The 16,142-nt window shown below is 40.8% G+C and overlaps 1 protein-coding gene across 1 annotated transcript; it reads left to right on the top strand.

The window, feature by feature from the left end:
* Positions 1–7,242: 7,242 nt before the first annotated feature.
* On the top strand, positions 7,243–14,318 carry rd3 (retinal degeneration 3, GUCY2D regulator; the record flags this gene model as incomplete). Its single annotated transcript, XM_080452649.1, has 2 exons — positions 7,243–7,535; positions 13,937–14,318. The coding sequence occupies 2 exons, from the start codon at positions 7,243–7,245 to the stop codon at positions 14,316–14,318; spliced, it is 675 nt and encodes a 224-aa protein (XP_080308775.1).
* Between the last annotated feature and the right edge of the window lie 1,824 nt (positions 14,319–16,142).

The raw sequence follows: 16,142 nt of genomic DNA, 5'->3' as shown, positions 1-16,142 counted from the left end.
TCATGTAACCCCCCTCTCTGTCTGTCTCTCTCCCTGTCTCTGCTCTCTCCTCTCCCTGTCTCTAGCTCTCTCTCTCTCTCTGTCGCTCTGCTCTCTGTCTCTGCTCTCTCCTCTGTCTCTCTCTCCCTGTCTCTGCTCTCTCCTCTCCCTGTCTCTAGCTCTCTCTCTCTCTCTCTCTCTCTCTCTCTCTCTCTCTCTCTCTCTCTCTCTGCTCTCTGTCTCGCCCTCTCTCTGCTCTCCTCTGTCTGTCTGTCTGTCTCTCTCTCTCTATCTCTCTATCTTTCTGCTCCCTGTCTCTGCTCTCTGTCTCGCCCTCTCTCTGCTCTCCTCTGTCTGTCTGTCTGTCTGTCTGTCTGTCTGTCTGTCTGTCTGTCTGTCTGTCTGTCTGTCTGTCTGTCTGTCTGTCTGTCTGTCTATCTGTCTCTGCTCTCTGTCTCTCTCTCTGCTCTCTCCTCTGTCTGTCTGTCTGTCTGTCTGTCTGTCTGTCTGTCTGTCTGTCTGTCTGTCTGTCTGTCTCTCTGTCTCTCTGTCTCTCTCTGACAAAGAGGAGAGATCTCTCCTCTTTGTCTCTGCTTCCTCCTATCTGTCTCTGCTCTTACGCCAGTCTGTCTCTGTCTGTCTGTCTCACTCACTCTATCTCTCTCTAAATCTCTGTATATCGCTCTCTCTCTCCCCTCGCCAACTTATCATTCTCTTTGTCATCTGTCTGTCAGTTTGTCTGTCTGTCTGTCTGTTTGTCTCCCTCTCTCTCCAACTTATCATTCTGACATCTGTCATCCCCCCCACACTCTGTGTCTTTCTGTCTCTTTCTCCGCTTATCATTCTGTCATCCGTGTGTCTCTCTTACCCCCCCCTCTCTCCAACTTATTCTGTCATCCGTGACTCTCTACCTCTCTCTTTCCCTTTCATATGTAGGCTACCCTCTCTCCCTCTCTCTCTCTCTCCACCTTGTCATTCTCTAATTCATCTCTCTCTCTCTCCATCCTCCTCTCTCTCTCTCTCTCTCTCTCTTTCTCTCTGTGTGTTATCAGTCTCCACATCACACTGTCCGCCTGCCTTTCAGCAGTAGATGGAGCTTATTGCTGGGTGCAACAGGCTTATGCTGAAGGAGAGTCACTATGGCAACAGTGAATGGTAAAGGGGGCTGCTCACGCACTACACCAGGGGCTGTTAGAGCCGCGCGCCAGTGTTGCCATGTCCGCTTATTATAAGCGACTTTGGGCTTGTTTTTCTATGCATGAAAATATTGGCAGTTTGTGAGTTGCATTTGTTTGGGCTTGCTTCCTAAATGTTGTTTAAATTAGTGGTTCTCGAACATTTTCATGTCAAGGACCCCCAAGTGAATATGTATTTGTCCACAGACCCCCCATCTAAAAATATTTTGTGCCATGGACCCCCGTACCAGATTTGTGTTAAAATAATGTTTCGAAAAAGAGCAGAGCTATTTTCAAATAGCTTATGGATATAGGTTTAAAGTTCTCATGTGGTCCATAGTCGCTTCTTTTGGGCTTCTTTTCGTAGACCTGGTTGCTTATTTCTCTCGCAAGATCTGGCAACACTGGCCGTGTGCCCCTCTCTCTCTCTCTCCTCTGAGCAGCGCTGGATGAGGTACTCTGATGTTTTAGTAAAATGAGTAATACCACTATGTGAAAATACTCTACACCAGGGGCTGTGTGAGCCGTGAGGCTGGCTCATCTGGGCACTGGTGGAAGAAGAACTACTCAAATTATTTTCTTTACTTTATTAAAAGTAAAAGTAGCAATTACCACAATGGAAAGAATACTCTGTTAGTAAGTAAAAGGCTTAAAATGTAGCTGTATGTTTTGTTATTAAATCTAAATCTGTAACTAGTAAAGCTGTCAAATAATTGTAGTGGAGTAAACAAAACAAAAAAGGTACAATATTTGCCCCTGAGATGTAATGGAGTATAAGTATCAGAAAATGGAAATATTAAAGTAAAGAATTGTCAAGTAGATGTAACTGTAGTTACGTTACACCACTGTATCTGAGACACACTGCCCCCTTCCTCCCTCTGCATGTAAAGACAGGCGGAGGAGAGAGGGAGGGAGAGAGCGAGAGAGAGAGACAGAGAGAGAGAGAGAGAGAGAGAGAGGGAGAGGAGGGGATTACACAGTAAGTCCGTAAGAGGCAGAGTGCTTAGAAGACACTTCAGAAGCAGGAGGTGAGTTCACCTGTGTGAACCGGTGTGTTTGTGAGCTCCGAGCACTTTCAACCTCTCTCCCCCTTTATAACTGACAGCTGACTTCCCACTGGCTCCAAAATAAACTTCACACAAGGTAAGGACTCAAGGAGTGAATTTTTCTTCTTTAAAAAAAAAGAAATCTGGCATCTTTTGCTGTCAGTTAGTGACGCAATGAATCAACAGAGTTGCCTGAACCACTTCGTTCAAAGCGTGTTTGAAATATAATATTGTGTTTGACGGATCCTACAATTTACAATGTATAGGCATTATCCAGAGAGACTAATGTACCTTTGTTAGAAGGATAGGAGGATACTGTAAGTCTTAAGGAACCCCTCGAAAACAAGATGATGCATCTCAAGGAGTTTATCCGATAAACTCTTTGAGATGCATCATCTTGTTTTCGAGGGGTTCCTTAAGACTTACAGTAAGCAAGGTAATCACATGCATAGAATGCAGACAGACAGTGTAGTGCCACTATTTACCTAGCAACTATTTAAATAACACACTATCTAAATGACATTCTTAAGATTGTGGTCAAGAAAACAAACCTAAGTAACAAAAACATATCTTGCTGTGATCCGTGTGAAGTGAGCACATTTTGGACACGCTAAAAGTCTCGTCCAGCAGGGCAAAGGAGAGGGACAGCGTCTGATCTACTGTACGTCAAATGATTGTTCACACATTTCATTCCATTTGAAAGGAATCTGTTTGTTTTTTTTAGAACAAACAAATGCATTTACCCAGGGAGGGTGAATCACATCTATTTTAAGCTGGCCATGAAGTTGTATAACAAGGAATTACAAGACTGACAGGAAAATACACTTTGTCGGTCGGTGCTTTCCAGGAATGATTTATGGATCACTAGTGTAATCTATTAGAGGTTTTAGAAGAAAAGGCTACATTGAATCTTATGAATCCAATATATAAGAATCCATTGCAAAGTATAAAGTTGCTAGTGTAAACCGTAAATATTCTGGTAGGTTAAAAAGCTACAAGTACCTTATCTAACCTCAAGGTCACAGGGGTTGAACTAAATGAGGTCAGTTCAATATGCACATGATGATAAGCTGCTTCAGCTACTACTGCTAGCCATGGCTGTGTGCTGTGGTTTATGTTTATGTCTCTGCATTACCATTCATGTATGTTACATGTTGTTGCTGTCGGGCAGAAACCTGTTATCTCCATATTTTATCCACTTTTGTATGTTTTTCTTTTCCCCCTCGTAAATTAGTGCCCTACTTTGTCATATTACACTACACAAAAGTGGCAAAAAGAGCAGATCTACAGCAAGCTCAAAGTGCGCCGTGATGCGACGCGCTTTGAGCTTGTAGATCTGCTATTTTTGCCACTTTTGCTATTTTTGAATTTGAATCCCGAAAGTAACAGTTTTGGACAGCGACAATCTTTACAATATGTAAAGATAAAGATGTACAGTATGCTACATACTGTATGGCTTGCAGATGATGAAAGAGGGGCCTATTCGAAAACTAATAATAACAATAATATGGACCCCACTCCTTTGGAGCATTTTTTTGTCACTGTATGTTTGCACATATTTGAAATTTTCCCTCATTTAACCATCTTAAGTATTAGGATCAGTGGGCGCTATTAACCCATTCAATCCGAGAACGCATCTCTGTCATTTTAGATTTCTTTGGCTGTTAAAAAATAGCACTGAGTGCCGCTCTATGAGCTTGTAGATCTGCTATTTTAGAAAAATCGTGAATATTTGTACACATCTTTGAATATATATATTTTTAAAGCGAACATTTGTAAAATATTTTTGTTCCAGGGACCCCAGAAGCAAAGATTTGAGTTACAAATGTTGGCTTTAAAAAAATTATACGTTCAAAGATTTGCACAAATGTTCACGATTTTTCTAAAATAGCAGATCTACAAGCTCATAGCCCTATATGAGCTTGTAGATCTGCTATGAGCTTGTAGATCCGCTATGAGCTTGTAGATCTTGTAGATCTATCTATGATATATATTTATTTTTGAATAGCCAAAGAAATCTAAAATGACAGAGCTGCGTATCCCGGATTGAATGGGTTAATTCATTGCACAGGCAGCACTTAGGGGTTTATTACGTTTCTTGCGTTTGGACAATAACACAGAATCAAGAGATTAGGGAGAGAATGAACATGATCATCATAAGTAGTACAATACAATAAGTGGGTTATAATAAGGTATTTACTGTATACAATCAGTTGCAGGCTTATGAATACTGTATGCTCCTGAAGAAAAAAAATAAGATAATAACATAACATAATGCCTTTCTAAAGTCTTTAAAGGTAGGGTAAGTGATATCTTTGGGTTAAAACTAAAAGTATTTTGTTAAAAGGTTAAAGCACTATATTCTGATATAGTAATCATTGCTATAGAGTGTTTGTTCAGTAACAGGAGTCTCCCCGTCTCTCCAGCTCTTTAATAAACAGAAAATACATTTTATGGTAGGTGTCAAAATCTCAGCCAATCAGGAGAAAGTACCCATTTTTAAGCTTCATTTTATGTTACTTTTTACTATGTGTTCCAGTTCCAATTTTGCCTGCTCATTTCTTAGTGTCATCACTTCCAATTTCACTTGTTTAATCTATATCCTGATTGAGTTCTCTATCCTGATTGGATAAAATTGGAAATTAAACTGAAACTGAAACAAAAATGCTTTTTTTGTTTTATAAAGAGCTGGAGAGACAAGGAGACTCCTTTTACTGAACAAACACTCTATAGCAATGAGTATTATCAGAATATAGAGCTATTTAACACTTATTTTAACCAAAGAAAATCACTTACCCTACCTTTAACAAAGCGTGAAGGTTTGAAATGCAAAAATACACAATTAGTTTTCAGTCCAGACTTATAAATAGCATTGCCTCGCAGGCATGTTTCTCTTCAGTTCCAACACAAAGACAAAGACCACAGAGTGGACGTAGGTGTGTGCAGAGGAGGGTGTGACTGTAGGGCTGTCACCATTACAACTTTAGATTCATAATCAAAAATTGCACAGGGCAGATATGGCAAATAACTGAAATACACAAAGAAACTAATTTTGTACTTTCAAATGTTTTTTTTTTAAATAGCAGAAATAGCTCATCTACAAGTTGTACGCTTGTATATCTGCTATTTTTGCTATTTTTGATCACACCAAGCCAAAGATCACAGGGGGGAGGGGGGGGGGTTGTTGAGGCCGTGTCTGTTTGGAGATGGTCAATCAAAAATAGTCAAACATTTTCAAGATAAAAAAAAGCTCACAACACGTTGCGATGTGATGCGTTGTGAGCTTGTAGTTCAACAATTTTCGCGATTCGTCATATGAATAGCATAGAGTATACAGGGCTCAAGTTGACGTTTCTGAAAAACACTGTGTGTGTGTGTGTGTGTGTGTGTGTGTGTGTGTGTGTGTGTGTGTGTGTGTGTGTGTGTGTGTGTGTGTGTGTGTGTGTGTGTGTGTGTGTGTGTGTGTGTGTGTGTGTGTGTGTGTGTGTGTGTGTGTGTGTGTGTGTGTGTGTGTGCGTGCGTGCGTGCGTGTGTGCGTTTAGGAACCAGTGTGTATAATATAAAATTGAATGTAGCTACCATTTAATGAGGTTGTTTGAATCCAGGGCTACATTATTGTAAGTAAGTAAGCCTTGTAGGGAGGCATTGGGTTTAATTTGTATAGTCTTTGGTATGACCCCGGCCCGGAGAATTGAACTCCGACCTCAGGGCGGACACTCTAACCACAAGGCCACTGAGCTGGTTACATTACTTTATGTACCGTCATAGGCTCTATTCACAGCAGCCATATTATGAGGACATTCACAGGTGTTACCAATGATACTAATGAAGGCTCTGTTCCATTCTGGTCAAACAGATATTGTTGCTGATATTGTGCATGTTGGCCCACTGGAAACACTCTGTTACACCAGTGGGTCTACAGTTGGGGTTCAGGGACCCTCATGGGCTTCCAAATGGCCCCTTACAGGTGTGTAACTCTGAGAGTGTACAAATGGAACCAAATGGACCCGTAAGGGTCCATTTGGTTCCATTTGTACACTCTCAGAGTTGTGGGGGTCGTGGAAACCACTGTGCTAGACTAAATGGAACAGAGCCTTCATTAGTATCATTGGTAACACCTGTGAAAGAAGTGATACTATGGCTGCTGTGCATAGAGCCTATTGCCAGTGGTGTAAAGTAACTAAGTACGTAAGTACTGTACTTAAGAACAACTTTGAGGTATTTCCAATATTCTTTTGCTTCCACTCCACTACATCTCAGAGGCACATATTGTACTTTTTACTCCACTATAATTATTTGAGAACTTTAGTTGCTAGTTCCTTTGTAGATTTTGTATTAATATTACAAAACATACATTACCCACTTCAGCGACATATATACTTTGGCTATTTGAAAATAGCCGGTCTACAAGCTCACAACGCGTCGCAACGGGCGCGTTGTGAGCTTGTAGATCTGCTATTTAAAAAAGATTTGTATACATTTTAGAACTTGTGAAATGGGACACACATCATAATGGGCGGCAGTGGCTCAGGGGTAGAGTGGCCGGTAGAGCGGCCGGTTGGCAACCGCGAGGCTCCCAGTTCGATCCCGGGCTCCCCCAGAGTTAGTGTCGAAGTGTCCTTGAGCACGACGCTGAACCCCTAATTGCTCCCGATGAGCAGGTTGGTGCCTTGCTTGGTTTCCTCCGCCATCGGAGTATGAATGTGTGTGTGAATGGGTGAATGTAATGCACAATCTATGTAAAGCGCTTTGGATAAAAGCGCTATATAAATGCACCATTTACCATTTATAATGAATATTTTTACCTAATTTCTACCTTGGTACTTCAAGTATATTTTGATGCCAATACTTTTGTACTTTTACTCAAGTTAATACCAGACTTTTACTTGCAACAGAGTATTTCTACGTTGTGGTATATCAAACATTTTTACTCAAGTACTTCTACCATCACTGGTCCATTGCAGAGGGATGACTTCTTAGGCTCTTTGGTGTCTTCTTTCAGCACGGCGCGGCGCGTTGGTGTCAGATAGAAGAAGGAGGGGATGGCGTCCTGGTTCGGCTGGAGCGAGCCGTACTGCCGCAGCGCCCGGCGGGACCCGGCCGACGTGGTGACCGACACGCTGATGCTGGAGCTCGGCTGGCAGCAGAAGGAGGCCGAGCGACAGCACCGGGAGAGGGAGAACGAGTACCGGCGGCTGAAGACGGGCGTGGACTACAGCTGGCTGGCCAACACGCCGCGCAGCAGCGCCTACAGCATCAGCGCCGGCGAGAGGCTGGCCCTGGAGGAGCTGTGTGCCAAGGTGCCTCCCTCCTGCTGTGGACTGATCATTCTGAGGTAAGAGAACCAAGTGGTGGGAAATCTCAGTACATTTACTTAAGCACTGTACTTAAGTACAATTTTGAGGTATATTTGTACTTTACTTTCCAATTTCCAATACTTTTACTTCTACTCCTTGTACTTTTTTACTCCACTACAATTATTTGAAAACTTTAGTTACTAGTTACTTTGTAGCCCTACCTATATATACATTTCAGCCATTTGAAAATCTACAAGCAGATCTACAAGCTCACAATGTGTCGCATCGCGACGCATTGTGAGTTTATTGTGAGTTTATTTGAACTAGCCTGGAAACCAGACGAATCTGCCAGTGTGAAAAAAAGAATTAGCCCCCTCGGCAGATTTGTACGTATAATATCTTGCAGTGATATTAGTCTGGCCATGCCAGGCTATATTTTAAAATGTTTTTCAAAATAGTAAAAAATGCCAAAAAGGTTTAGGCATAAGGGGCCCTATCTTTGCACCAAAGATAGAGCCCGTTGTGTCAATTCCCATTCCCCCGGCACTTGTACAGTAGGCCTTTGTCGCTGGTGACCCCTACTGGTTGCTTTGTTAGGAAGGGACCGGTGTGTCACCTCTCATACACCTGACACCAACAGTCTACTTCTCACCTGACAGTGAGGAGTTTCACTGGCAGTGTGTGTCTGAAAGAACATGCTCTAGTGTAAAATCCTCAGTGTTAATCTAACTCTAAAAAAGTTACAGCCCTGTAAGGCATTGGTTCTCAAAGTGGGGTCTGGGGACCCCCAGGGGTCCTGGGGGGGGGGGGGTACCAGGGGGTCCCCAGCAAAATATGTTAATACAGTGTCACAATCATTTCAACCACTTTAACCATATTTTATACTTTGGCTATTCAAAAATAGCAGATCTACAAGCTCATAGCGTGGCACCGAGTGCCGCACTGGGGGTCCCTGGAACAAAATATTTTGAGATGGGGGTCCGTGGGAAAATACATATCATTTTGGGGGTCCTTGACATTGAAAAGGTTTGCGAACCACTGCCGTAAGGGGTCCATTTAGTTCCTAACTAACCTGCTGCTCAGCAGCAAGTTTTGACCCGGAAATACATATTAGGACACCTTCTCTGTTTATTCAAATCTGTTTCCGAGCCAATCACACACACCTATGCTATGGGAAAATGAACCAGAACAGGAAAGTGGGTATGCCACCTTCTCTAAACTCTGGGACTACACAGTTATGCACAGAGCCTTTACAGTGTAGATCAGGGCAAATATGGGGCCGTAATGCATATCAAACTAGGGGTCCTCGATATAAAAAAAGGTTGAGAATCACCGCTCTAATCGTGCGGCTGTACAGCTGCTCATAGCAGGCTGGTTTCACAGCTTCTGCCCAGGAGATCAAGGTGATGGATGATGTGTTGTGGCAGGTGTCTTGTTATCATTTGACAGATTAAACTGATTACACATGTGATGAGCTAAAAGCTAACAGAAAATCACTCGCATCATCTGACACGATGCCACGGGGGCCTGGCAAATACCAACCCCCATCCCCATCCCCAGACAATTATTAGCTGTGTAGCTGAGTCAGATTTCATCACGATAGTGAGGAAATTATCTTATGCAAATTATTATAGCAAAATGCTACTAAATTAAAGGAACCGGTTACAAAACATGCCATGAATCTCACGATAGCTGTGTAATGGTTTAGTATAGCGTAGCGTCGCTGTCGGGTGGAAAACCTCACATCTCCAAAACTGTTACTTTTCAGGATTAAAATTCAAAAAACGGCAAAAATAGCAAATCTACAAGCTCCAAACGCGTCGCTTCGCATCGCGTTTGGAGCTTGCAGATCTGCTACTTTTGATGCTTTTGTGTGACACTGTAGTATGATCAAGTAGGGCATTCATTTGCGAAAAAACACAAGAAGTTAGAACATGGAGATGAGAGGTTTCTGCCCCCGACAGCAGCGATAGTTCTATGATATCACCATTATTTCAAACATTTGCCTTGATTACGATTATTACTTTTTTTAATGTTTTTTAAATAGCAGAACTACGACGCGTTGTGAGCTTTTAGATGCTGCTTTTTTCGCTATTTGTGTACGGTACGCCACCATTGTACATCGACGTATAATACAGGGTTAAGACTTATCAATCTATTTTAGTCGATAAGACAAAATATATTAGAATCTTTTCATGTCAATTTGTTGATATATAAGAAACGTTAAAATAATATAATACTGTAGTGCATAGATATGTATGTATGTATGTATGTATGTATGTATGTATGTATGTATGTATGTATGTATGTATGTATGTATGTATGTATGTATGTATGTATGTATGTATGTATATATATATATATATTCTTTTTTTTAACCTGCTTCTCGATTAATCAATTAACCTCCATGAGCAAGATTAAGACGCTTATTGGTTCTAAATGTCCATTTCAATATTGTTTTTTGATGAATTGCCCAGCCCTGGTTTCTTGTCAGTGCTCTAACACCTCATGGCTACCAGAAGTTATCAGAAAAAAATTAAACACGAAAAGAAAAAGGAGAAAAAAAGCCAACTTGAAGGTCAAGTGGGCAGATTTAATCAGCAAAGCAAACAAACAAACATGGCTTCCAGAGCAACCGTCTATTTAAAGGCTTGTTAAGGAGTCAGCCACTTCATGTTAGAAGGCACAATAATTGGTTACCAGGAGAACCTCTTACTGTTGTGGCAGCTGGCCCTGCGGCTGATGACTGTAATTATGTAGTAGTGGAAAGTAACCGAGTACTTTTACCTAAGTACAATTTTAGGCAGTGGTGGAAAAAGTACTCACATTTTCTACTTAAGTAAACGTATCAATACTGCAATGTAGAAATACTCTGTTACAAGTAAACAGCCTGTGTTCGAAATGTTACTTGAGTAAAAGTACAAAAGTATTGGCATCAAAATATACTTAAAGTACCAAAAGTAAAAGTACTAAAATGTTTGAAAATAGCAGATCTACAAGCTCACAACACGTCGCAATGCGACGCATTGTGAGCTTGTAGATCTGCTATTTTCAAATAGCAGAGGTATAAAACAGGGCTAAAGTGGTTAATGTATGTTTTATAATATAATAACTTATATATGCAAAGTGACTAGTAACTTCAGTTTTCAAATAATTGTAGTGGAGTAAAAGTACAATATTTGCCTCTGACATGTAGTGGAGTAGAAGTAAACGTATTGAACATTGGAAATACTCCAGTAAAGTAAAAGTACCTCAAAATTGTACTTAAAGGGATACTTCACTTTCGGGCCGGGGACACATTTAAAAAAAATATTAAAAATAAATGAAAAAAGTTATGGAAAATTCATGGCCCCCTCACGACACGCAGTGTCCTACTAATGTGTGAGGGGGCCATGAATTTTCCATAACTTTTTTCATTTATTTTTAATATTTTTTTTAAATGTGTCCCCGGCCCGAAAGTGAAGTATCCCTTTAAGTACAGTACTACGCCACTGATTTTAGGTACTTTTACCTTATTTGAGTATTTACCTTTTTTGACACGTTTTACTTCTACTGTCCATTGCATCTCTAAAAAGAGACCTCTGTGGAAGTGAGAACACATCCGTGATATTGTTGGCTAGATTAAGATTTAATTCAGCCCAATATGACTGAAAAGTTAAACAACCATCAGAATCAAATGAGACGAATGAGGCAACCTTTTCAACAACATGATCACTGAACTGTGAATTGATCATTGTGTGTATATTAGTATTTATTAGTGTGTTTTATAGTTGTTTGTACCGTCTGTTGGGTGTTGTTTTGTCTCATGGAATTCCACAATGGAAACATGCTTTGTCTCTTTAGTGTCTAATCCATTGAATGGTTGACACATTGTTTTTTTAATCGCTCTGCAATAAAGTATTCTATCTGTTTTCCAAGGCTGGTGTGGTCGCCCAGTGCCAGACAGTGAAAACCACAATAGCTTGTATGTCTCATTATAGGCTGCTAGAATAATACAAGCACAGAATAAGTAAAACATTTAGGAACTAGAAAATGTGCTCCTCGGAGCACAGGTCTCCGCCAGGCGAGGTGGTAAAACTGTTCCTGATTAATTCTGTCTTACCTATTTATATTACATATTGTGATGTCACGTGAAGCTTGACCAATGTTAGGTGTTCACAGACCATGTGCCCATGTATGGAGCTGGACGGACACACGGACGGACAAAGTTGGACGGACACACACACGGACGGACAAAGTGAAAACATACTCTCCACCATACCTTCGGTCTGGCGGAGACAATAATACATTAAAGTCCCATAAATGACGAGACTTCAACTGTGCAGCAATGCATGCTGGGAAGGTCAAAAGCTACTGTCATATCACCAGCTGGCTACCGAGGGGCTCGCGTGTGTGTGTGTGTGCGCTCGTGCGTGTGTGTGTGTCTCCAGTCTGGTGGAGAACTAGCAGAGAACACTCATCCATCTGGCAGTGGTGTAAAGTAACTAAGTCCATTTACTCAAGTACTGTACTTAAGTACAATTTTGAGGTATTTTTTTGGGCGGTGAAACCGCCCCTATAAGTGAGGTTTGGATATTTGTACAACAAATCCTGCGCTGTGATTGGCCAAAAATGTACAAAAATGTACCCCGCCTAACCCTGCACCGTGATTGGCCAATCACAGTCAATTCAGTACTGTGATTGGCCAGTGTCACATGACACATGTGCATAGCCCTATATAAGAAACCATAACTTTAAAAAAAACATAACTTTGTTTTTTTTAAGTTATGGTTTCTTCCATCATAAAGAGTGTTTCAATAAATGTATTTCTTTTTTGTACATGATTGGTTGACTCCATTCAGTATTGTGATTAGCTAGCAAGACACCGCCCACTTCACACAGGGTGTGATTTTTACTTTACTGGAGTATTTCCAATTTTAAGTACTTTTACTTCTACTCCACTACATCTCAGAGGAACATTTTTTACTTTTACTCCACTACAATTATGCGAAAGCTTTGGTTACTAGTTACTTTTCAGATGTAAATTATGATATTATGAAACATACATTAACCACTTTAGCCCTATTTTATACCTAGGCTATTTGAAAATAGCCGATCTACAAGCTTGTAGATCTTTTACTTTTACTTGTAACAGAGTATTTCTATATTGCAGTATTGGTACTTTTACTTAAAGGGATACTTCACTTTCGGGCCGGGGACACATTTAAAAAAAATATTAAAAAGAAATGAAAAAAGTTATGGAAAATTCATGGCCCCCTCACGACACGCAGTGTCCTACTAATGTGTGAGGGGGCCATGAATTTTCCATAACTTTTTTCATTTATTTTTAATATTTTTTTTAAATGTGTCCCCGGCCCGAAAGTGAAGTATCCCTTTAAGTAAAGAATTTGAGTACTTTTCCCACCACTGTTTATGACTAATGCTTGCAAGTATGCTCTGAAAAGTTCTTTACAGGCGGGTTACAACTAACCCGTGTGTGGGATTATAAGGTAGATTGTTTTAGGGGTAGGTTTGTTCTGAAAAGCCATTGGTTTACATTTTGTGGGTTTTAAAATTAGGATTACATGTTGTTGTTTTTATGTAGGTGAAAGAATTACCTTTTAGGTTACGTTTGTGAAAAAAAAGTAAGTGTAATTTTTTTGTTGATTTGATTTTTTCTTAATGATAAAGGTACATAAATTCTGACTAGAAAAGTACTTAAAACAATGGTTAAGAATGGTTGTTTTTGATCACCTCAGTAGCCCAATCTGATCAACTGGTAGCTCAAAAAGAGGTGGTTGCCCACCTCTGCTCTATGCAATATGGATGTGTATCATTGAACGAAACCTCGTTTTAAAATGTTTTTCTCGTAAATTAATGAGTGTTTATAAATACTGCACCTATTAAAGTATTAAAAGGATCCCTGGCCAATAAGCCAAATACGCCTTAGTGCATTATGATTGTCCTCTATTTACTACATTTTACACATTACATTTACTCAAGTACTGAACTTTGAGTAAAGTACAATTTTGAGGTTTTTGTACTTTACTTGAGTATTTCCAATATCCAATACTTTTACTTCTACTCCACATCTCAGAGGCAAATATTATACTTTTACTCGAAGCTTACAATGCGAGGCATTGTGAGCTTGTAGATCGGCTATTATCTTATTTTGAAGATTTTTATACATTTGAAAACTTGAAATGTGACATTCTGCATGATGAGTACTTTTTTGTACATTTTGATGCCAATACTTTTGTACTTTCACTCAAGTAAATTTTGAATTCCGCACTTTTACTTGTAACAAAGTATTTCATATTACATTGCAGTATTGATACTTTTACTTATTAGTACAAGATTTGAGTACTTTTCCCACCACTGGTGGCTTCTATCCAAACACTAACGGAGCCTCGACGGCGGCGGGCCACCTTGTCTCTCTCTTTTGCTCCCGCGTGTCCAGGTTCCGGGAGGTGATGGTGACCAACGAACCGGAGGTCCAGGAGGTGTCGGGTCTCTTCCGCTCCGTCCTCACCGAGGCCCTGGAGCGCCTGAAGGAGGAGGAGGCGGCGCAGCGCCTGGCCCGCCAGTGGAACAACCGGCGCTCCGCCAGCATGTCCCTCACCACCTTCAGGTCCCGCGTCCGGATCAACCCGTTCGGAAGCACGGCGGGCCTGATGACCTCGGCGGCGTCCACGCCGGACGGGGCGTCGACGGCGGGCGACCTCAAGACCGTCTCCGAGGACGTGGAGAGAGCTCAGCCCCAGCGGGTGTGGAGCGTCCCAGACTTTAGATACAAAGGACTCGGCAGCAGCAGAGGCGAGGAGTTCACTCCCGTGACTTAATCCATCCCAGACCGGGAACGCATCTGTGTCTTTTTTTAGATTTAACCATTATTTTATACTTTGGTTATTAAAGAAATAGCAAATCTACAAAGCGCTGCACTGAGTGCCGTGCTATGAGCTTTGTAGATCTGCTATTTTTGAAAAATCTTCAACATTTGTGCAAATCTTTGAATAAATACATTACAATAAAAACATTTTCCACTCAAATCTTTGCTTCTCGGAGTCCCTGGAACAATATTTTACAAATGTTTGCTTTAGAAACGATATATTCAAAGATTTGCACACATTTTCACGATTTTTCAAAAAATTGCGGATCTACAAGCTCAGCATGGCACTCGGTGCCGCGCTATGAGCTTGTATATTTGCCATTTTTGAATAACCAAAGAAATCTAAAATGACACAGATGCGTTCCCGGATTGAATGGGTCCAATACATGCTCCATTCCCACGTCCGGACAGGCTTTCCGAACTAGTTTCGGACAGTTGGGACATCTGGTTGGTGCTGGAGCGTTCAAAAAAGCAAGTTCTGAATGACGTCAAAATGTAGTTATTTCACCTCCCTTTCCGAAAGAAAGTTTGGGCGTCGGAAGGAGCATGTATTGCGCTTAGATGCAACTCAACTATAGCGTCACAATTTCTGTGACTTTGCACTTGACTTGGCAAAAAAAAGGGGGAAAATAAATAAATACATGAATAAATACCCTATATTTCATCAGTGATTCATTGAGACTTGAATAGAGTGTACATTGAATTGTACTGTATTGAATTGCATTAAAACTGGTGCAGAGAAGACTTGGGAGACTTGTAGACCCAGCTTGTAGATTGGCTATTTCAGGAGTAGGCTATAACTCAAGCATAGACCTGGCATAGGCTACTTGAGACTAGAAGAGAACAGAATGCTTGTAGATCTGCTATTTTTTGAAAAATCTTTGAATATATAATTTTTTTAAAGCAAACATTTGTAACTCAAATCTTTGCTTCTGCTGGGGGTCCCTGGAACAAAATATTTTGAGATGGGGATCGGCAGCCAAATATCATTTTGGGTGGTCCTTGACATGAAAAAGTTTGAGAACCACTGATATTAACATAAAGCAACATACGTTTTTCTGACATTTGTAGAATCCACAGAAGCAAAGATTTGAGTTAGAAATGTTTGCTTTAAAAATATATATATAGTCAAAGGTTTGCACAAATTGTCACGATTTTCCTAAAATAGCAGATCTACAAGCTCACACTCTGTGTGCACTATGAGCATGTATATCTGCCATTTTTTGAATAGCCAAAGAATCAAAACATTTCGCAGATTCTTTCCCGGTCTTAACAAAAGTCTCAAGGTCTCAAGGAGCAAAGCAGAAATGATGAAAACAAGAAAACCAGCAGCACTCAATAAATGTCCTTTCATTGATTTATTATTCGACCTGATCAGTCTTCCTCAGAGTTGAGGAAGAGCGAACCGGTCAAAACACACTCATTGCTCTTCTGGGTGAGCACATAAAATATCGATTAGTCATCCCATGGAGACTTGAATTCATGCATGTTTTTGTTTTTGTCGCGTTCCTAAGCCAATAATGATGACCGGCAGCGGTATTCTTTTGGGTGAACTATCCCTTTAACTTAAGTTTGATCGAGTAGGGCACTAATCTACAAAAAAAGTTAGAATGTGGAGATAAGAGGTTTCTGCCCGACGGCAAGTTGCCCGATATGGGATAATGATGGTACAGTAGATTCCAGTCCACAGGAGTCTACTGCAGTGGTTCTCAAAGTGGATTCTAGGGACTCCCTGGGTTCCTTTTAGGGGGTTCTAAATTGACCCTTACAAATCTGT

This window comes from Gymnoscopelus braueri, assembly GCF_963280865.1.
Source record: "Gymnoscopelus braueri genome assembly, chromosome: 16".
NCBI classification, from domain to species: Eukaryota; Metazoa; Chordata; class Actinopteri; order Myctophiformes; family Myctophidae; genus Gymnoscopelus; species Gymnoscopelus braueri.
Note: the sequence above shows the minus strand (reverse complement) of the source record. Positions and strands in the feature narration are given on the sequence as shown.